The sequence below is a fragment of the Myotis nattereri genome, assembly GCF_964212035.1.
Source record: "Myotis nattereri genome assembly, chromosome: X".
Lineage (NCBI taxonomy): Eukaryota > Metazoa > Chordata > Mammalia > Chiroptera > Vespertilionidae > Myotis > Myotis nattereri.
Window position 1 is genome coordinate 98,002,110 of NC_138078.1, and position 23,299 is coordinate 98,025,408.

The window sequence follows — 23,299 nt, forward strand, 5'->3', positions numbered from 1 at the left end:
ATCCCCTTTGTTTGTTTGTTTTCCCATTGACCCCTCCTCCACCCCATATTCACCCCTCCCAGGCTTTCACCATTATTTAATTTCTTTCAAAAATTTATTTTTAGTTTCCAGTATACAAGTCTAGTCCTTCTTTTGTTAAATGTATGCCTAAGTATTTTATTCTTTTTGGTGCTATTATAAATAGAATCATTTCCCACCCTAGCTGGTTTAGCTCAGTGGAAAGAGCATCAGCCTGCGGACCCAAGGGTCCGAGGTTCAATTCCAGTCAAAGGCACGAACCTTGGTTGCAAGCTCCTCCCCAGCCCAGGCCCTGGTTGGGGTGTATGCAGGAGACAACCAATCGATGTGTTTCTCTTGCATTATTAATGTTTCTCTTTATCTTTCCCTCTCTCTTCCACTCTCCCTAAAAATCAAAGGAAAAATATTCTCAGGTGAGGATTAGTGGAAAAAAAAAATAGAATCATTTCCTAATTTTGCTATCAGATTGTTCATTGCTAGTGTATAAAAATACAATTGATTTTTGTATGTTAAGCTTTTATCCTGCAAACTTGCTGAGCTTGTTTATTTCTAGTAGTTTATTATTAGGAATTGCTTACTTTTTTAATGTACAAAATCATGACATTTGGAAATAGAGATACTTTTCCTCCTTCCTTTCCCATTGGATGCTTTATATTTCAATTTACTGTCTAGTAGTCCCTGCTAGAACTTTCAGGACAGTGTTGAATAGAAGTGGTCAGAACAAAAATTCTGGACTTTTTCCTTATCTTGAGGGGAAAGCTTTCAGTCTTTGACCATCCAATATGATGTTACTCTCAGTTTTTCATAGATAGCCTTTATCATATCGAGGAAGTTCCCTTTCATTTCTAACTCATTGATTTTTATCATGAGAGGGTGGTAACTTTTGTCAAATGATTTTTCTGTGTCCATTGAGATGATCATTGGATTTTGTCCTCTATTCTATTAACATGGTGTATTGCATTAATTGATTTTTGAATGTTAAACCAACTTTGCATTTCTGAAATAAATGCCAATTGGTTATGGTGTAAAATTCTTTTGATATGTTGTTGGATTTAAATGTCTACTATTTTGTTGAGGAGTATCTATATTCATAATAAATATTGCTCTATAGTTTTCCTGTGATGTCTTTGTCTGGTTTTGGTATGCAGGTAATATTGGCCTCATAGAATGAGTTGAGAAGTGCTCCCTCCTATTCTATTTTTGGAAAAGTTTAGTGTAAATGCTTCTTTGAGCATTGGAAAAATTCACCAGTAAAGCCATCTGGGCCTGACCTTTATTTTTATTTTTTTGTCAGGGGAGAGGAGGAATTTTTTTCTAATATATTTTTTATTTATTTCAGAGAGGAAAGAGAAATAAAAACATCAATGATGAGAGAGAATCACTGATCAGCTCCTTCCTGCGTGCCCCCTACTGGGGATCGAGCCCACAACCCGGGCATGTGCCCTTGACTGGAATCAAGCCCTGGGTTCTTCAGTCCATAGGCCCACGCTCTATCCATTGAACAAAACCAGCTAGGGCAAGAGGGGGAATTTTTTTTTTTAATATATTTTATTGATTTTTTTACAGAGAGGAAGGGAGAGAGATAGAGAGTTAGAAACATTGATGAGAGAGAAACATCGATCAGCTGCCTCCTGCACATCCCCCACTGGGGAAGTGCCCGCAACCCAGGTACATGCCCTTGTCCAGAATCGAACCCGGGACCTTTCAGTCTGCAGGCCGACGCTCTATCCACTGAGCCAAACCGGTTTTAGCGGAATTTTTAATTATTAATTCTTTTCCTGTTATTAGCCTATTCATATTTCCTATCTTTTTGAGTCAGTTTTGATAGTTTCTATATGTCTAGGAATTTGTTCATTTGATCTAGGTTACCTAATTTTTTTGGTATAAACTTATTCATGATTTTTCCATATAATCAATTCTGTATCTGTAGTCAGTAGTGATGACCCTTTTCTTTTTTGTGATTTTACTAATTTGAAACTTCTCTCTCTCTCTCTCTTTTTTTTTTTTGGCTTGTTCTACACAGCTAATGTGTGTCAATTTCATTGACCTTTTCAAAGAGCCAACTTTTAATTTTATTATCTCTTATTTTTCTATACTCTATACACTACTATTTCTTTTCTTCTACTCCCTTTGTGTGTAGTTTGCTCTCCTTTTTCAAGTCTGTTAAGGTGGAAGTTTGAGTTATTGATGTGCAATCTTTCTTATTTTTTAATGTAGGCACTTACAGCTATAAATTTGTCTCTAAACACTAATTTAGAGAGATCCCACGAGTTTTAGTGTGTTGTATCTTCATTTTCCTTCATCCCAAAATATTTTCTAGCTTCCCTTGCAATCTGTTCCTTGAACCATTGGTTTTTTAGCAATGTTTAATTTCCACATTAATCTGAATGTTACAAATTTTCTTCTGTTACTGATTTCTAATTTAATTCTGTTGTGCTCAAAAAACATATTTGGTATGATTTCATTCCTTTTAAATTTACTGAGGCTTATTTTATGACCTAAAATGTGGTCTATCCTGGAGAAGATTCCAGGTACGCTTGAGAAGAATATATATTCTGCTGCTATTATGTGGCATGTTCTATAGATTTATAGTGTTGCTCAGGTCCTCTATTTCCTTGTTGATCTTCTGCTTGTTTGTTATTTCCATTATTGAAAGCGGGCATTGAAGTCTTCAACTATTCCTTTTGGCTTGTATATTTCTCCTTTTGATTCAGTCAGCTTTTGCTTCATGTATTTTGGGACTCTATTGTTAAGTGCCAGCACTGTGCTTTTGTGGTAGCTGTAAGCTCTAGTAAAAATCTAACACCTTGACCCTGTCAAATTGGAATTTCAGAGGCATTTGAAGGCATTCTTGATCACCGTGATGAACTATCTGGTAGTAGTTAAAAACAAGGGCTTTGTGGTCCCTCAGACCTGAGCTCAAATCCAGACTGCCATTTATGACTCATGTGACCTTAGGTAAATTATATAACCAACTGGATTAGTTTTCTCTGTAAAATGGGGATAATAATAACACCAACCTCATTGGGTTGTTATAAGGATTAAATGGGATAATGTCTGATGACCTTAGCCTAAATTAGTGCTTACTTGATACCTGTCTCATAGCAAACTGATTTGGCATTGTCTGAGTATATTTTCACAGATATCATAGGGAGGGGCCCTCAAAACAGACTAAGAGAGAGACAGATGAAGCATTTGATATAGGTAATCCTCAAAGGCACAGACCTACCATCATTAAAAGCTGTTTCCCTGGCCAGTGTGGTTCAGTGGTTAGAGTGTCAGCACACGAACCTAAGGGTTTCAGGTTCGATTCCCGGTTAAGGGCACATACTTGGGTTATAGGTTTGGTCCCCAACCCTGGTTGGGGCATGTGTGGGAGGCAACCAATCGATGTGTCTTTTTCACATTGATGATTCTCTACCTCTCTCTCTCCCCCTCCCTCCCTTCCACTCTCTCTAAAAATAATCAATGGAAAAAATATCCTCGGATGAGTATTAACAAAAAATAAATAAATAAATAAATAAATAAATAAATAAAAGCTGTTTGGCAGAACATTTTGCCACATGTATGTGTAGTGGATAGGCTGGTCCTACATGAATACAGAGCAATAATGAGATTTGAGGAATTGTAACAATGTCCTTCCCACCCTCTCCCCCCATATATATACATCCCAGCATATCTCTTATATGCTTTATACATTCAGATGCCCAGAATTCTAGACGTCCCTCCACTGACAGTCCTCTCTGAAGGGCAACATCGCAGGCATTGTATGTAGTGTAGCCTGTTTTACACTTTCTCATTAAAACAATAGTTATTTGTCAGATTTATTTCCTTCTGCTAGAAGACATCCAACATAATGCAAGAGTGACAGAGCACTGGAAGTTGGAAAGGCTCTGAAAAGGGTGGGTGCAGGGACAGTTCCAAGAATGACATAAAACAAATATCAGTTATTTAAGTATACTTATAGGTGACCCTCAGACCTATCCATGTAAGAGGCCAGCCATGCCCAAATACCAAGGTGTTTACCCCTACCCCACCTCACCCCATGCTTTTCCCATTTCAGAGGTGATGGGGCTATTAGCAACTCAAGCCATTCTATTCTACTCACTCTACTTTCAGGGCCAGCAGCAACATGGGCAATTGATTCTCTTTCCCCTAATCCTTAGCAGCCAGGTGAGGCTCTCTTGGTACCTGCCATCCAACTGTGCACAATAGACCCAGGCCAGAGACACCATGAGAGCTCCACCACAATCCTCATTACCAAGGCTCACCTGTTGATTCTCTTTCTGGGTTTAGATTACATGCACAGTGCCCATCGCCCTGTCACTGGGGGCCACCTGGGGAAAAAGGAGAGTAGTTATGTGGGCAGCGTGGGCACCAGCCCCAGGAAGTCGAGCCGCTGCACACCCCCGCCTGCCGACTCTGAGCTTGTCAGCTTTTGCTACCTCCACATGCGGGAACAAAGGAAGGAGCAGGAAAGCCGGACAGATGTCAATGAGAATTTAATCTTCTTTGAGGAGACCAGGCCCCGGACCAAATCTGACCCCACTTCCAAAAGCTCTGGCCAAGGTTACAATGTGGTCCCTGATGACTTTGATGCAGCCAGTCTAGACCACGAGCCTTGTGCCAGTAGGGCCAGATCTTATACCTTGGACAATTCCCTTGGGGCTGAAGCCCTAAATTTTTACTGTGACTCTTGCAAAGCCAAACTCCAGGAGCAGCTGGGTCCTCGCAAAGGCGGGAGACCTGGTTCCTCTCGTGATAATATTGTAGACTTGATGTCACTTCCACCCCCTGGGAGTGAGGAGGAAGAAGAGGAGGAAGATGAGAGTACTTCCCTGTTGCCTGCCATTGCTGCCCCACCTCCTGGTTTCCGAGACAACAGTTCTGATGAGGATGACTCCAAGCGCCGGGCCGCCCAGAGCCAGGAACAAGGACGCCACCTGCGTGGGCTCCTGTATGATGAGATTCCAGTGACATTGATTGATAGCATGCAGACCCGTACTGTCCGAGATCATGCCCAGGAGTTGGATGATGCACTAGTGTCCACTCTGCAGGCTCTGGAAGCCTTGGCAGCATCAGAGGATGGACCACACCCTCCACCCCCACAGACTGCAGGTAATGGCCCATTCCTCTTCATTCTTGCCTCCTTTTCCAGGCAGGGTCAGCAGGTGACATTGCTTTTTCCTAAGCAGAGATCAAAGTCACTGTGGTGTGTCAGGACAGTGGATGGGCCAGAGGTGGTTCAGATAGTGTTGGGGAGCAATGATGTTATGGCAGGGGTCTGCTGCTCAGCTCTAGCTAGAGCTCTGGCTCTTGCCATTCTATCTCTGGAAATGTCTTGTAGATGGACCCCAGGGATTGGGGCCATGCAAGCTATGGATCCAGGCTAGGATGGAGGACCAAAGCAAAATTGTAAGAGATATAGAAGATAGGCAAAGGACTTCCAGCATGCACATAACTGGAAGAAAAACCAAATAACCCAGTAACCACCTAGCGACCTGGGATCAGAGGAGCCAGGAGTCTTCACTGCTCAAGGCAGAGGTCTTTATTCTGCCTAAGAACATGGGCTCTCAATCAGATGCACTCAAGTCCGGTCTTCCTTACTCACTTTCAGTGTGACCTTGGCAAGGCACTTACCCTCTCTGAGCCTCACTTTTGTCACCTTAAATGGGTTTGATAACAACAGTCATATCACATAGGGTTGTTGTGAGATTTAAATAAGATCATTCATGCAAAGCACTTGAGCACATAGAAAGGACTCAGTAAGTGTTAGTTATTATTATTAATTATTATTTTTACAATATATTTTTTATTGATTTCAGAGAGGAAGGGAAAGGGAGAGAGAGATAGAAACATCAATGATGAGAGAGAATCATTGATTATCTGCCCTCCTGCACGCCCCCTACTGGGGATGGAACCGGCAACCTAGACATGTGCCCTTAGTGGGACTCAAACCCGGGACCCTTCAGTCCACAGGCCGACGCTCTATCCCAGCAGTTCTCAACCTGTGGGTCGCGACCCCTTTGGGGGTCGAACGACCCTTTCACAGGGGTTGCCTAAGACCATCAGAAAACACATATTTTCAATGGTCTTAGGAACCGAGACACCGCTCTTCTATCCGTCTACAGGCAGGTCCACCCACATGCAGATACACCCACATATGAGTACCCGGCGTGATGACATCAACAATGAAAATACATCCTGCATATCAGATATTTGCATTACGATTCATAACAGTAGCAAAATTACAGTTATGAAGTAGCAACGAAAATAATTTTATGGTTGGGGGTCACCACAACATGAAGCACTGTATTAAAGGGTCGCGGCATTAGGAAAGTTGAGAACCACTGCTCTATCCACTGAGCCAAACCAGCTAGGGATATTATTAATTATTATTTGTTGGGAAAATCATACAACATGCATGTTATTATCTGTTCTATACACACATATGTCCACTTTGTAGACAAACACACGTGTCAGACATGCACCCATACATACTTCCATAAACATACAACTTAAAAAGAAGTGGTCAGTGATACAGCAACAGAAAAGGAATAGAGGGAAGTAAGGCACATGAAAAAGCACATGAGGAGGGAAAAAATGTTCACATAGAGGGTGAAGAAGTTGGAGGTCAGAGGGAGCCTGCCAGACCAGAGAGAGTACCAACACATGCCTTTTCTGTATTTGAGGGCATCCTTGGTGACAGGCAGCTCCCATTTGTGGAGCTCTAAGCACTAGCTGCTCCAAGGCTAGAGGCCCATGTGGTAGCCAGAGGGAGGACAATCTCAGCTAAATGGCCTCAGCTGCAAGAACTCAGCTGGTAGGCCTTGCCAGATGAGGGGGGCCAGATAGAGAGGGACCTGTCTTTGCCAGCCCTCTTCAGAACAATTAACAAAAATTTACTGGCCATGGAATCTAAAAATAGTGATGATTAGCATGTTTTTTGCATGTGTTTTGCATGTTAATTTGCCATCAAAGTGCCCAGATCTTCTTTGTGCCTCTTTTGTTCTCTTCTGGATTCTAGCCCTTCATAACACCTCCCCAGCTTGCCTCTCATTGTCCCCTCCCCTCCACTCTGCCCACCCTCAGCCCTGCAGTCCCACCAGGCTTGACTGGCTTTGCCCAACTTGCAGTACTGCTGGCTAACCTTGGCCCCCATAAACTCTCTACAAATGATTGGGAGAGGACTTGATCTGAGTTAAGTGCAGCAAGCCCTGTCCCTGTTCCTCCAGGTCTGATTGTGCTGGCCACAATCACCCCTGAATCATCGCTGGACTCGGGCCATGAAACCAACTCTTCGGAGCTCACAGACATGTCGGAGATGATGTCTGCCATGAAGCAGCACCAGAACACCACCTACTTCCTGACCCAGCACCTCAACAAAGACAGTCTTCTGACCCGCAAGGACCTGCCTTTCCGGATCCAGAGCTGCGCAGCCCAGGCTGTTCTCACAGCCCCTTACTCTCTTGGGCGCCCGGATCCCAACCCATCCCTCCAGCCAGCTGTCACAGGCCAGAGCCCTGGTCCCTCTGGCGCTCGGAGGAAGCTGCCCCAGCCAGAGGCTCAGTCACAGCGAGAGCGAACATATGCCCTGGCAGTGCACCCAGCACTGTCTCCACAGCTTAATGAGCAGAAGAATCTGAGCCTGCTGTCCCCAGTTCCTGAAGACAAAGGGCCTAGCTACACTAAGGCAGGCCTAGAGATGTCACTGAGGGCGGCCACACCATCCCTCAGTGAAGAGCAGGTCTCTGAGCTAAGGGGGAACCTGCCAAAGGAGGTCAGGTTGAGCCCCAAGCTTATCCTGGACCCAAAGGGCAGTGTGACCCCAGCTATCATCTCAGCTGCCCTACAGCAGGTGGTTCACACTAAGAGTCTACCTGCCCCTGGCGGGCCCTTGGGGAACCCTTCCAGCAGTGGGGAAAGGAGGCTGGAAGCCAGCGTGGGGAAGCCAGAGGTCAGCATGATGAGTGGCAGTGCCAATAAGAATCTTAAATTCAAAATAAGCCCAGAGGTCTCTTCCAGCTCCAGAGTAACCACAGGTAGCCGGGCTGACAGCCTGCACCTCTCCCCACAAAAGGATAGGCTGCCTGTTCAAAGTTTCCCTCCCAAAAGCTATCATTTGAGAGCAAGTCGAGAGTCGGTGGGCAAGCAAGCTACAGGGGAAGTGGCAGGCAAGGGTGGGCCAGAGGTTGTTAAGCCTTCCCTGCATAAGCAGAGCACCATCTCCAGCCAAGGGGAGAAGGGGCAGCTGGAGAGCACACCCCAAAGCAGCAAGCTTGAGGAGACCAGCCTGGTTTCCCGAGCTGGCTACCCCATAGCTCTGCAAAGTCCCAGCCTCCAGTCTCAAGGCCACAGCCCCAGCTTCCAGCCACGAGGCCACAGCCCCAGCTTCCAGCCACGAGGCCACAGTCCCAGCTTCCAACCGCGAGGCCACAGCCCCAGCTTCCAGCCACGAGGCCACAGCCCCAGCTTCCAACCGCGAGGCCATAGCCCCATCAGCCTGTCCCGAGGCCAGAGCCCCAGCTGCCTTCCTCAAGGCCAGAGCCCACTGAGGCCCCAGGCTGCCAGCCGTCAGGTGAGCACCATGCCCTCTAGGAAGCTTGAAACAACCCTGGATGGAGCCCAAGTGACCTCCGAAGGCCCCACAAAGCCCAAATCATCTCGAGGTCCTTTCAGGCTACGCAATTTATTCTCTGCCACCTTCCCAACACGCCAAAAGAAGGAAACCGATGAGCGGCAGGCCCAGCTGCAGAAGGTAAAGCAGTATGAGTTGGAGTTCCTTGAGGAACTTCTAAAGCCACCAAGCCAGGGGGAGCTGCCGGGCACTGAATACCTCCAACCTCCAGCACCAGGCCGCTGCAGCTGCCAGCTACGCAGCAGCCCTATACAGCAGGGGCCTGGCATGTCCCGTGAGCAGAGACGCAGCTGTGATTGTAAGCGCATCTGCCGGGGGGGTCGGCCACAGGCGCCCCAGACACCAGTGCCCGGCCTCCAAGGGAGGGAGAAGGACAAGGTCCTGCCTACCCAGAGGCAGCCAGAGGCTGGCCCAGACTTGAACCTTGGCAGTCCCACCAATGTCCGGCGCATCCGCTCCACCAGCCTGGAATCCCGAGAGTGCCGCTCAGACCCTGAGAGCGGTATTTCGTGCCTGAGCACATGTGCCTCAGGGGGCGAGTGTCTGGGAGCTCCCAACTATAGGAAACTTATGCGCCGCTATAGTATCAGTGAGCCGGACCAGGGTGATAGGGCCTCACTGACTTCGGACATCTATCCACAGCCACCCCTGGGCATGCTGCCCAGGGAGGCCAAGGAGGTAGAGACAGGCCTCTCCCTAGGCTTGGGTCCCAAAAGCAAGCCTCTGGAGTCACCAACCCTAGGAGACCCCTCATATGTTCAAGTTGCTCCTGAGACCAAAGGCCCCAGACCGATGGCCGTGTTCTCACTGCCAGAAGAGGTGTACCGGAAGCCCGCCGAGTTGGACGAGGACAGTGAAAGCAGCAAGTGCTGCTCCATCCGCTACTGCTTCTACTACCGCAAGTGTGACATAGCGGATGATGCCAGTGATGGCAAGGATGAGCTCTCCTACTCCATCCCCATGAAGATCCTGCCTGGTATGAAGCTGGATGAGAAGGTGGTGCCCGTAGTGAGCAGGACCCTGCAGGTGCTGGATGCCGCCACCTGCAGCAGCAGCAGCCCTGAGGCCTCCCGCACCCAGGAAATTGACCTGAGGGTGTCTACCTTCGAGGGGAGCCTAGCCAAGATCAATGCCCTGCGGGCCCATGCCTATGGCCTGCCTGACGGCTTCCTGGCTGCACGGCTGGACACCAACGAGTTGCTGACAGTCCTGCGGCAATGTGTGGCCAGCCCTGAGGCCCGCGCTCCCAAGCCCTATGGCTCCCAGATCTCTGAGTACAAGCTGGAGCTGTTTCTCAAGTTTAAGGAGCTCCGGGCTTCCTGCCGCCGCGTAGCCAACGTGGACAAGAGCCCAACTCACATGCTGGCAGCCATCACGGGCAGCTTCCAGGTGCTGAGCAGCCTCATTGAGACCTTCGTGCGGCTGGTGTTCATTGTGCGCTCCGAGTCACAGCGCCAAGAGCTGCTGGCCAAGGTAGAAGAGGTGGTAAGGAACTACACCTTCCTGCTGCGCGCTGCTGAGGAGTCCACCATCCGGAATCTGAACCACCACCAGCAGCAGCAGCAGCAGCAGCAGCAGCAGCAACAGCAGCAGGCAGCAGCAGCTATGGGGGTATCCCCGGGGCACCCACCAGGATCCCCAACTTCGGCGACTGTTATGAGCACATTCACTCACCCCTTAAAAACCCTTGTTAAGTAGGGCATCTGCCCAAGCCTCCCCACTTCCCCAATCTCAGACCCAGGTTTGAGCTTTGTGGTCCTTGCATCCTGTGATGAGTGTATGTGTCTGCTGGACCAGTCATGGTCCAAGAGCCTTCAGTCTCCAGGGAGCAAAACTCCTAGCATTGAGGCTGTCCCTGAGGTCTCCAGGCTGCTGCTACCCTGGGTATCCTCACCCCTTCCCTGGCCTCTAGGCGTCACTGTGAGGGCCAAGGCCCCTCGTCACTACGCCCACTGCAGAGCTGTATTTTATCTCTTCTCTAGGGCTGAGAGGTGACATCAGGCTCACTTCCTGCTCCATTTATTGCCACAGGGAAGCCAGGGCCTGAAGGAGGCAGGCCAGATGGCCTTGAGCTCCTTCTGGCATCTGCTCCCCTCCAGGGAGCAATAGCAGTAGCAGCAGGCCACAGGGCCTAGTGGAGGGAAAAGAGCCCACCCACCACTTTGCAGAAGCCACCCCAGAGGGCTCACGCCCGGGTGATAGTCCTCCAGAAAAACAGCCACACAGGGCTGTTTGCAGCCAGCCCAACAGGCTGGCAGCCTCGGGAGCCCTCATTCCCAGGCTTAGTAGCTCCACACCAGCCGTCCCCAAAGTGCCCTGTCCCTCACTGGTGGGCAGGGCAGCTCAGTCCACTAGGGAGCAAGCATCTGGGATCACCCCACTCATTCTGGCTAAGGTACCTGATGAAAATGTTTGCCCTGGGGAGACCCAGCACAGGCCTCTGAGCTGGCCTGGCCCAGCGTAGTACAGTGTCTGTAGCTGCAGGCATGCGGCTCCTCTCAACATTTCTACTAGACAGGCTGTCCTTAGGAGTTCCACTTAGCTACAGATTGGGGGTGGGGGGTGGGGGGAGGGTGGGAAGGGGTTAGGGGATAGGGGTGGGTGTTGATGACTATATCTTAAACTTCTGGAAGCTAGCGTGATATGTTAATCCTGAGTATATGCTTTTGGCTGTGTATTGACCCTGTGGATTTGTCTCTCTAAGAAAAGAAGCTGAGCGCCTTACCAAGTGCAGTCCTGCACCTCTCTCTCTCTCCGGAGTCATCTGGAAGGGAATTCACACTGTTTAGCATCCTCCTTGACACACATCTACTGCTGCTGTCACCGCCCCCCTACAACCTTCATGGGAGTGAAGACACGGAGTCCCTACTAATTGTCCCATTGTAGGGAACAAAGAAAGCCAATGTTTCTTCTGTATAGATTGCTTCTCATCCACTTCTCCATACCTCCCCATTTTTTCCACATGCCCATACCCTGTGTCTGCCTCTCATCATCATTACATGAGAGACCCCTGTGAAATCTCCCATTCTTACATGAGTTTTATAAAGATGTACACTGTGCTTGACCCCCATCCAACCTTGGTATCCCCTAATGCAATTAAGCCCCCCTGAGTGGCAATTTCTCCCAGCAAGATTAGGGGAGCTCCTTCTGCAGAAGCCAGCTCCACCTTCCTGGCCTCTCCTCCCACAAAACCAAGTTGTTTAGTAGGCCAGAGATACAGCCAGTGGGAAACCCTTTCCCCCTTGACCACTGCAAGCCTGAGTGCTGATGTGGTCTTCCTCTTCTCCCAACTTCTTGATCCTGCACCTTCGCCACTCAGGCCCCACCTGTGTCATTCCACCACCATCCTTCACCTCTCCCTCAGCCTCATGGAGAGGATACATTTTCTAATGTCTGTATATAATATATATATATACTACATAAAATATAAATTATATATATATATACTAATTTATGTCTTGTTTTTCAAACAAGAATGATTAAATCTATTCATCTTACTATCCCAATAAGCATTGGCAGTGCCTCTTTGTGAGTGTTCTTGTATCCTTGAATTGTTGGTTGGTGGTGCTCTCTCTGTGCCTCTCTTCCCACCTACCTGGGACCCGGTGGGTGATGACAGCTGAGGAGCCTGCTCCTTATAGAAGCCTCCTGTGGGTCACAGGAGTTGGATACTGTCTGTTCCTGTCTTTTGCCCATGAGGCCTCTATCTCACCTGGTCACCATAGCTATGACCTCAGAGTTGAAGGGGGTGGGGGCAGGGTAGGGGCAGAAACACAATGTGCTCTGTGGCTTGTGCACTGGATGACCTGGGAGGCAGGAGACATGGTTTTAGTCCAGCTGTCAGGTCAGAATTGGGAAAAGGGACCTCTCCCTTTAAAGGTTACTCAGTTACCTCATAGTGTAGCCCAACTGCCTTATATTTTAAGTTAGCAAACCCTTTGCAACGGTTGCTGGCAATTTATTTGGTGGGGTTGATAAGATAGAAGCAACAAGACCCTAAGCAGGGCTGACCTCTCTAGCTTTTCAGAGTTACCTAATGGTGACAAATGCTTTTGTTTCTCTGTTCTTTTACTTCCTTCTGGTAATCACAGGTCCCCACTAGCCTATGAGGTGCCTCCGTGCCAACTTGAAAAGTTTCTTCCTCTTTGGCCAGGCAGCTCAGTTGGTTAGAGCGTCTTCCCGATATGCCAAGGTGCAGGTTCGATTGCCCTCAGGGCACATACAAGAATCAACCAATGAATGCACAAATAAGTGGAACGACAAATTAATATCTATCTGTCTATCTATCTCCCTGCCTTTCTCTCTCTAAATACAAAGAAAGAAAAAAAAATGTTCCCCCTGCTACCTCCCCCCAAAAGATGAATTAGAAAAAAGCACCCCACCCTCTGGGTGATGCTAGCTCTGCGGCCACGTGGCTTGGTCATTTTAGCTCCACCCAGCCCCACTGGTCTCTTTGGCTGTGTGCACATATTACACAACCATGTATAGTGGCTCTGATCAGTCACTTCCTCCCAAAGATTGAGCACAGACTTTTTTTTCTGTTTGCAAAGGCGTGGCTAAAGCGGTTAAGAGGCAATGCACAGAGGAGCAAGAGACGGTGTAGTCAGTCTGGGCTGCTCTACATGTTCCTCAGCACCATACCAGAGCTCTGATCTGCATGCAGGAGGCCATCAGGGGTGAGAGGCTTAACCTTGGTAGCAGAACTCTTGTGGGAGCTGCCTGCCAGGGATCCTGTCCCCCTCAAGTGAAAAACAGTGAGTCCTGCTGCCCTTCAAAATGGCCCAACTGGACAGTCCAGAAACTTGGACCCCCTCTGGCCCTTAACTACACTGGTAGCTCCTTCCAGTCAAAAAAAGCATGCATATTTGGTTCTATACCCTGGGTACATACCCACACAGAACCTAGCACATAGTAGTTCTTCAATAAGTTTTTGCTGAATAAATGAATGTTGAATGGGATGACTGTCCAGATCTCTGGACCTTGTGAAATGGGCCCTCTCTCCTCTGGGAATGGTTAATCCAGGGCAGTGCAGTTGGACAAGGGCAGGCAGGCTGGCACCTCCTATCAAAGGATAAGGAGTCAGGTCCCTCATCCAGCATCCTGCTGACTCAGCTGAATTTCACCAACAGCTTTCCAAAATCTTCAGAAAAATCTGAGGTGACTGACCAATGGTCTCCTTTTCTGTGGACCCAGGGTCATTATCTGCAGTAGTCAGAAACACCGGGGAAGGCCATTTTTCTACCAGCATCCATGCCACATTTGGTCTGAGCCAGAGCCTGAAGCAGATGCTCTCTGGCCACTCTGTACCATATACCAGTCCCGAGAGCCTGATTCCTGCCTTTCTGATTTCAGCCAATAAAGGGAAATGGGTTCATGATATTGGCATGGGCCCAGGATGCCTGTGGAGCTGGCACAGTCACATTTTTTCAAGCTGTTGTCAAGGCACTGTGGATAATAGGCAATTTCATCAGCAATGAATTGAAAGGATCTGCCTCAGCCAGAACATTTCCTGCCAAATGGGCAGGGGAGGATCAGTTGCCAACATGGGGAAGGGGCATGAATTTATGTCTTAGTTTTAAATTCCTCCAAGCAACCACTAGGATAGGAATAATAATAATAACTGCATCCCATTCCCCATCCTGTAGGCTGGAAGCCAGACTATGTGTGTTGGGCGTAAGAAGGAGGTTCTCCATGGAGTGGAAGAAAATGATTTCTGAAGGTTCAGTCCTGGGCCCTGGCAAAATGTCCTGGACTCCAAGTGGGTCTCCTGGTTCCAATGCCTTGTCCTCCTGGAAGCCACTAGTAGGTGGTCATTATGGAAGCCTGCCTTCACACAGGAAGAGAACTGCTTATTTCACGTCAGTGTTAATAGCAACTCCTTCCTGCCCATGCCCATGCACCCAAATACCCAGTCCTTGAGTGCTGGCCATACTCCCAGCATCATGCGGATGTGTCCCAGTGCCCACACTGACATTTTCAGCTGAAGGTTCTGGATATACCACTTAGGAATGAACTCAGTTTTAGCTTCCCTGCCCTCCTATCTATGATATCTATTTCCCTCTGGATGTTGATTCCTCATTGCTATGTTCACAGCTTTAGCTAAAAGGAATATGCATTCATACTATGTTAGGAACATTCTGCAACACAGAAAACTTGGTCCCTGCCCTGAAATATACAAAACCAACTGTGCATGAGCATTTGCCATATGTCAGGCACTGTGTTAAGATCTTTACATGCATGATCTCATTTAATCTTCCTAACAGTCCTTTGAGAGAGATACTATGATCATATCTACTTCTCAGAGGAGAAAACTGAAGCCTAGAGAGATTAAGTCACTAGCTGAAGGTCTCACAGCTGGTAAGTGGTAAGCCAGTCAGTTTTCAAACCCAGCCCAGACATTCAACTGCTACCCTACAGTACTCAGCCCAACCCCACCTTCAAAGCATTTCCTCCTGGAAACAGGCATGGATGCAGACACACTCATGAAAAGATGGCCTATAATTTTGCTTGGGGTCCAGGCAGCATGTGGGTAGTAACAGGTCGTTAGTAATGTTGGGGTGTGGGGTACTGCAAGCCCACCTGAACCCACCCACATACCTCTCTTCGCTGGACTGCCCTAGTACCAAACATATCTCATACCTAGGGGTGGAGTAGTATATGTACATGGAAATTTGTGGATAGAGCAGTTGCATCCTAAAAGTCACTATCAAGATTATGCGCTGCCACCCATCCTCCTCAAACTGGGATCTACGTCTCCCAGGGGATGTGGCAGTGTACCAGCAGACACAAAAAGCCATGGTTATGGTGTGGCCTGTATTCCTGAAGCATTTGCATTTTCTCCAAGATTTGTGAGGAAAATATTATGCAGATGCTACATTAAATATTTGTATGTAAAAATATAAAGAGAAATACAGAAGTCGCCTTCCTTGTAAAGAATACATATCACTTTAAAGACACTTGAGACTCCTATCTGATACATCTGCACTCTGATACCCATCTACCTGGAATCCAGGTTCGCTGTCCTCTTCCACCAGACATGCTTTGGTGGAAATGTGAAGCACACTGAGAGTCTGTTGGATGAGCTAACTGGTGGCGTGGACCCCAAGGGGAGGGCATCTAGGACTGGCCTATTTCCATGGCTCTGAGCACAGGTGGGAGTCAGGAACTTCTTCAGGAATAAGAGACCTGACGTGATCTGATATCAGGAGGAAATGGGACAGTTGCACTCCTCCCCAACCTCATCCCAGGTGACCCTTTGGCACAGGGTCAGTCCTGGGCACAGACTGAGAGAGCCAGATTCCCTGCAAGCTGGAGATTTCTGCATCTGCAATGAACAAGCAAAGCAGGGAGGCCATGTGGGCTAAGATGAGCAATTCCCCCCAGAATCAGGGCTTGGTTCTATTTTCAGGCCAGTGGCTGATTTGCCTTATGATAGGGTACAAGTCAGTTCACCTCTTTGGGCCTCTTCTCTAAAATGAAGATGACTGAGTCTCCAGCCTCCCTCTGCGGCTCTGAGGATTAATGAGGTAGTGCTGGAAAAGCAGCTATAAAAATTCTGAGTCCTAGCTGTAAAAGCATTAACAAGTACAAATCGAACTGCCTCAGCTGCAGCTGATCCACAGAAACTAATTAAGCTTGTACTAGGAGCCTGGACCTAGAAACTTGGGGGCTTGTTTTCTTTAAATGTGTTCTCGGTCAAAACCATCTTCTGGCCAGTTCCCCTCAAAGGAGATCTGCAAGATCCCTCTCCCTTGAGCCTATCTTTTGAAATTGGGCAGCCTGCCCACTACCTCAGTGAAGAACCCCCACCAACAGTCAGACGGGCCCAAGGCTCTTGGCCGTAAGCCAATACCCTGACTTGTTTCTCTGACATCCTCCTCTCCTCATTTCATTCTCATCCTTCTTGCTAGAAGCAGCTATAATTGAAGGAAGCTTGAACTTCTATTTCTTCAAAATTTAGACTTAGCTTTTAGGAAAGGGCTTTCAACTCCTTACCAGCGACCCTGTGACAGCTGGTGACAGAGTTCTATCTACTGTGCCCAGCAATAGTTCCCTTGCATCCCACTCCCATCCTAACAGTTTGCCAAATTATGGCAGTACGCCCAGAGTAGCAGGAGAAATGATTTTTTTTGAGAAATGATTTTAAAAGACCCTCAGGGAAAAGGACAATTCAGCTCCCAGGATCATGGCAGAATGGTCTAAAAAGTAAAGTTGGCTTTGGTTCCCAATCCCTGGTTACCTTTCCTACCCCTTTCTCACAAGGACATCCTGGGTCCTCATATATTCCTCTGGCTTCTCAATGCCGTACATGGTGATAACCCTCTAGGCCTGCCCTCCCTTCAAAATGACCTCTTCCTCCTCCTTGCTTTACACAAAAACTGACTGATAGCCCTAGCTAGGTAGCTCAGTTGGTTAGAGTGTTGCCCTAATACACTAAGGTTTTGGGTTTGCTCTCCCCAGTCAGGGCATATATAAGAAGAAACCAATGAATGCATAAATAAGTGGAACAAAAAAATCGATGTCTCTCTCTCTCCCTCTCTGTCTAAAATTAATAAATAAGCCCTGGCCAGTGTGGCTCAGTTGGTTGGAGCATCGTAGTCCCGTACACCGAAAGGGTTAGGGTTCGATTTCTGATCAGGGTACATACCTAGGTTTCGGATTCGATCCTGGATGGGAGGCAACTAGTTGATGTTTCTCACATCAATGTTTCTCTCTCTCTCTCTCTCTCTCTCTCTCTCTCTCTCTCTCTCTCCCCCCATCTCCTCTCTCTTAAAAATATTAAATTACTAAATAAAAAAAATTTAAAAAGCTGACATAATATGGGCATATGTGAGGTTTTGAGTCATCTGATTAACAAATAAAGCAATGTGTGCTGTGCCTACTGGTTCCCTGCCGTTAGATATAGTCATATCCAATCCAGAATGCACTGAATCTGGTATTTTAATTGATATGCATGCTGTATGACCTTGGTAATGTGGCATTTGGAAATCCATTCTCTCAATGATGGGATTATGACAGTAGGGAGTGTCCAAGCCACTGAGGTAATCTGTTCTCTCTGCCTTCTCTAGAACCCTAATTACTCAATCCCTCGGCCTGCCCTTCCTACCTCATATAAATATGAGGATAAATTTACAACATGGACAAGCTATTTGCAGTTTCATGGAAGTAACTACAATTCCTGCTTCTTAGTATGATTTAGAGGGAAAAAAGATATATGAGAATGGCAGGACTCTTGGCCACCAAGGACTGAGGAATTGATAGGAAAGTGAGAACAAGGACAAGCATTCCTGCTTTTTCTAATCGGGTACAATGCCTCTAGGGACCTGAAAAAAATTCAAAGAATCAAGTAGAAAACAGGCAGATTTTCCTCCTGCTGAACAGTGGAAGAGATTTTTGTTTCACTTGCAGTTTCTGTAGCCCTGAGCCCATGCTAGTTTGGCTCTGTAACAAAGCTGCAAGCAGGTGCCCTACACTAGGAGCCAGAAGACTTTGGTTCTACTTGCAGCTCTTCCAATAACTAGCTGCATGACCTTGGCCATTCACTTCCCCTCTTTGAGTATCAATTTCTTGCTATTTAAAATGAGTGGGTTGAACTAGAGGGCCTAGTAGCTTTATTTTTTATTTCATTTTATTTTTTATTGTTCTTGGAGGGATGGCAGAAGAGAGGAAGAGAGAGTGGGGGAGGGAAAAGAAGGGAAGGGAAGGGAAGGGAAGGGGGGAGGGGAGGGGAGGGGAGGGGAAGGGGAAGGGAGGGAAGGGGAGGGGAGGGGAGGGGAGGGGAGGGGAGGGGAGGGGAGGGGAGGGGAGGGAAAAAACATTGATGTGAAAGAGAAACATGGATTGGTTGCCTCCTGCACTCTCACCTTGACCAGAGACGGAACCGGCAACATGTGTATGTGCCCTGACTGGGAATCCAACCCTCCACCTTTTGGTGTATGGGATAATGCTCCAACCAAAGGAGCCACACTGGCCAGGGCTGGCCCTATTAGATTTAAGAAAAATGCAGATTTTCTCTACATTCTTTTATTTAAGGATTTTTTAAACAAAGACAAGGACTTCTAGCATCACCCAAACATTCCTCAGTTTGTAATTAAACTGGGAGAACTTGCCAGCTCATAAAAGTAAATGCCAGAACAAACCACAAAGTCCACTTAATCCTGCCATTTTCATCTAATCTTCTTCTGTCTGGGGTGGGGGCTGGGGGTTGAAATCTACCACCTCTTAAATTCCTGGATGATTCTAGACCCCTGGGATGCTGACCTTGTACAATAAAGCCTACCTTCACAGGAAACCAACTCATGGGAACCCTAAGAGTGTGAAATGTATCCAAAGGGTCTAGCCAAATCCTACCAAAGGTAAAACAAGTAAACTTTGTTTTCTGAAATAAATCTTCTGGAACAAAACTCATTATAAGATACAGTTATGTTAATAAACCATGACTTACATATGTGTCCTTTGCTCTTTCATAGGAATCCTACATTTAATTCTTTCCAAAAGCCATTAAGAGTCACCTCCTAATTTATATTCAGTGTTAATCCAGATTCCACTTCAAATCCTTAAGCATTTATAATGAATCCACTCCAGAGGGGCAGGGACATAAAATGCATCCACTCCAAGACTGGGTCTATCCTAGGGGCTATGGGAGATGCATGGTTTCTATCCTCAATGAGTTTGCATGATGGCTAAAGATAGAGAACGTAAGTTTTGGAGTCAAGAGCCCAATAGAAGGAATGACTTCCAAGAGCTGGTGAGCTGGGTACATCGGCGGTCTTTACAAATGTGATGAGCTTTGTGGTGGCCTTTGAAAACCCTCTGGTATGCTTATAAAAGTGAGACAACTACCTGCCATCACTTTGGCAATGAACTCCTGTTGGCTGAAAAAGTGAAGGCGAGGATATGAACAATGAGAACAGGTCAAAAAAGTGATGACCAGAATGGTGAGCCCAGGTGTTTTTCGTGTCCCGTGATACTAAAGAATGAGCTCCATGGACCAGAAGATTTAAGCAAAAGTGTGGAAAATTTACTACAAGCAGATTCAGACTCCCCGAACGGGGAGGGGTGCCCAATAATGGGCTGCCCCTTAAAACCTTGTAGTCCAGGGGTATATATTTGCTACAAGCCTGCTTCTTATGTCTACCTGTGTTGTCACCTGATTGACTCCCTCAATTGTTTTTGCCCAGCCATAGACCTAAACTTTCCCTGTTTCTACGTGTTCTTTCTCTGTTCCTATGCTGAACTTTTTATTTCTATGTGTTCGTACATCTTGTTTACTGCAGGTCCTCCCTTGCTTTCCCATGCCTCCCACTTGGAGTCCAGAAACATTTTATTATTTCTGCTTGGTTGTTTCCTGCAGTTAGGTTGGCTCAAACTGCCATGTCTGCCCCTGCCTATCTTTCACCTGCATTTGTTTTCCACTGGACCCCTGTCCTATCTGCCTGCATTTCAATTTAACCCTCTCAAAAGTACAGAGAGGGAAAACTCAGACCTGAGCAGGAGAAGGAAAAGAGAAAATGTCTTGAAAGAAATGTTAGCCCTACCAGCGTAGCTCGGTTTTTGAGCATCGACCTATGAACTAGGAGGTCGCTGATATGATTCCTGGTCAGGGCACATGCCCAGGGTTGTAGGCTTGATCCCCAGTAGGGGGTGTACAGGAGGCAGCCAATCAATGATTCTCTCTCATCATTGATGTTTCCTCCCTTCCTCTCTGAAATCAATAAAAACATATTTTTTAATACCCAAAAGGGGCAGGAAAAGTTTCTTGAAGATGACAAGGAGGCCCAGCTAGTCAAAGGTAATGCTAGAAGCCCAACTGCACTGGGACTGAAGTGGCAGCCCAGCAAAAGGAGACATTACTGCAACTAGTTTCTAGAACTGCAGGCAGTAGGAGGAGAGAAGGACTTCTTTCTCTCTGCTGTTACAGTAGTCATTTACAAGTTTATAAAGCTTTTTGAGGAAAAGGGCCAAGTTATTTTGTTTTGTTTTGTTCTCAATATTTCTAATGTATATTTTTATTAATTTCAGAGAGGAAGGAAGAGGGAGAGATAGAAAGACACATCAATGATGAGAGAGAATCATTGGTTGGCTGCCTCCTGCACCCCCCACACTGGGGATTGAGCCCAAAACCCGGGCATGTGCCCTGACTGGGAATCACAGGTCAACACTCAACTACTGAGCCACACAGACTGGGCAGGCCATGTTTTATTCACTTCTGTAATTTGAAGGCTGAGCACTGTACTTTGCCCATAGTTGCTGCCCAAGAAATGCCTATGGGAGAAATTACTGATTGAACAAATGGATGAATTTAGACTGTCCTATAATGCCTGGGATTTCAGAGGGAGACAAAACTAGACATGCACTATGGGGCAGGGGGATGAAGGGAGCCCTTCCAATAGGGAGGGTGCTTACAAAATTCCCCCAGTGGCCCTGAGCTTTGGAAGTAATTGGAAATATGAAATATGTGCAAGAGGGCATTCTTCAGCCTTTTTTCTCTCTTTCTTTCTTTCTTTCTTTCTTTCTTTCTTTCTTTCTTTCTTTCTTTCTTTCTCTCTCTCTCTCTCTCTCTCTCTCTCTCTCTCTCTCTCTCTCTCTCTCTCTCTTTCTTTCTTTCTTCTTTCTTTCCTTTCTTCTTAGTGAATCCTCACCTGAGAATATTTTTCCATTGGTTTTTAGGGAGAGTAGAAGAAAGAGAGAAAGACAGAGAGAAACATCGATGTGAGAGAAACACATCAATTGGTTGCCCCCTGCACAACCCCTGATCAGGACCCTTGACTGGAATTGAACCCAGGACCCTTTGATCCCAGGCTGAAACTCTATCTGCTGAGCCAAACCAGCTAGGGCAAGCATGTCAAACTCAAAGGCTAACACGGGCCAAATAAACAAGGTTTAAGCTTATGTGGGCTGCAAAAAACAAAAGCTTCAATTTTCATAGAAACGTAGGTTTATTTTGATAAAGACATTCTGAATACAAAGGGCTAAAATAAATGAGTAATATTAACATAAAATAATAGAACATTTTAATAAAAATTAATATTTTTTCTTGAACATTAACTTACCAGACACTGAATAACTGCACAAATTAATAAGCATAATGCAAATAAACCTATTTTTCTTGTTCTCGGAAAGCAAAATATTTCCTGTTGCGCACACCAAACCAGTCAGTCCAAGACTAATGACATGTCAATTGGCTGCTAAAATATTAGTTGCTAGTATTAGTGGAGAGAAATGGTGCGCCTGCGCGTAAGGCGCTTAGGGAAATGAATGCAACATGATTATAGTAATCAGTCAGCGAACATTGTAGTTCATTATTAATAATTATGTATAACAGGATATTGTAAAAATTAAGTTACAAAATTTTTATTGAAACGTTTCTTACATACCGTTATATTGGCTGGGCTGCAAAAATATGCATTGTAGGCTGCATGTGGCCCATGGACCGCAAGTTTGAAATGCTTGGGCTAGGGCTTTAGCCTTTTCTAAAACTGGAGAGAAATTCCCCTTTCTCTCCAGTTTAGGCATCACATTTCCCTTCATCAGGACTCTAGCCCTTACTCTCAACACCCTGAGACGAGCATTCAAAGCTCTCCACAATCTGCTTTTATATGGATCAGGGTCAGTCAACCAGAGAAACAGACACGGTAGATGTACATTGAGGGATTTATTGTAAAGAATTGACTTATACCATTGTGGGGGCTGGATAGGCAAATCTGAAATCCATGGGACAGGCCATCAGGAGAGGCAGGCTAAAATTATCTAGCAACAACTGAAATTGCAGTCCATAAGTGGAATTCCTTTTTTCCTCAGGGAAACTTCAGCTCCTAAAACCTTCCAACTAATTGAATCAGACCTACCCAAATTGTCTAGGAAAGTCTCCTCTACATAAAGACAACTATTAAGAATGTCAATCACGCCGAAACCGGTTTGGCTCAGTGGACAGAGCGTCGGCTTGCGGACTGTAGGCGAAGGAACCGCTGAGCTAAAGCCAGCCCCGGCTTGCGGACTGAAAGGTCCCAGGTTCGATTCCGGTCAAGGGCATGTACCTGGGTTGCGGGCACATCCCCAGTAGGAGATGTGCAGGAGGCAGCTGATCGATGTTTCTCTCTCATCGATGTTTCTAACTCTCTATCTCTCTCCCTTCCTCTCTGTAAAATATATTAAAAATAAAAATGTCAATCACATCCATAAAATACTTTCACAGCAATGCCTAGATTAGTGTTTGATTTAATAACCGGGACCACAGCCTAGCCAAGTTGACAGATAAAATTAACCTTCATAGGCTTCTAGTTGCCTGCCTTTTCTAAGCTTTCAACCTACCTTCCCTCCTCTCCCCTTCCCCCACATTTGCCAGCCCTGAGGCCTTTGCTAAAACTCTTATCTCAGCTTTCTATCCCCAGGTTGCAATCCTTAGTCTTACAAGGCCCATTTTCTAAAGGGCTATTTCAAATCCTCTCAATTTGATTACATTTCTCATGCCTCCATACTTACCCTTACTTCTTTTTTTAAATATATGCTTATTGATTTCAGAGAGGAAAGGAGAGGGAGAGAGAGATAGAAACATTAATGATGAGAGAGAATCATTGATTAGCTTCCTCCTGCGCACCCCACAGTGGGAATTGAATGGTGACCTCCTGTTTCATAGGTCAACTC

The 23,299-nt window shown here is 46.5% G+C and overlaps 1 protein-coding gene across 1 annotated transcript in view; it reads left to right on the forward strand.

Annotated features, from left to right (window-relative positions):
- Positions 1-11,188, forward strand: part of FRMPD3 (FERM and PDZ domain containing 3) — an 86,863-nt gene extending 75,675 nt beyond the window's left edge. The window contains exons 14-15 of the mRNA XM_081115353.1: positions 4,315-5,136; positions 7,254-11,188. Of these exons, the coding sequence (XP_080971479.1) occupies positions 4,315-5,136; positions 7,254-10,354 (3,923 nt within the window). The 3' untranslated portion in view covers positions 10,355-11,188. The remainder of the gene's footprint in view (positions 1-4,314; positions 5,137-7,253) is intronic.
- The last annotated feature ends 12,111 nt before the right edge of the window (positions 11,189-23,299 follow it).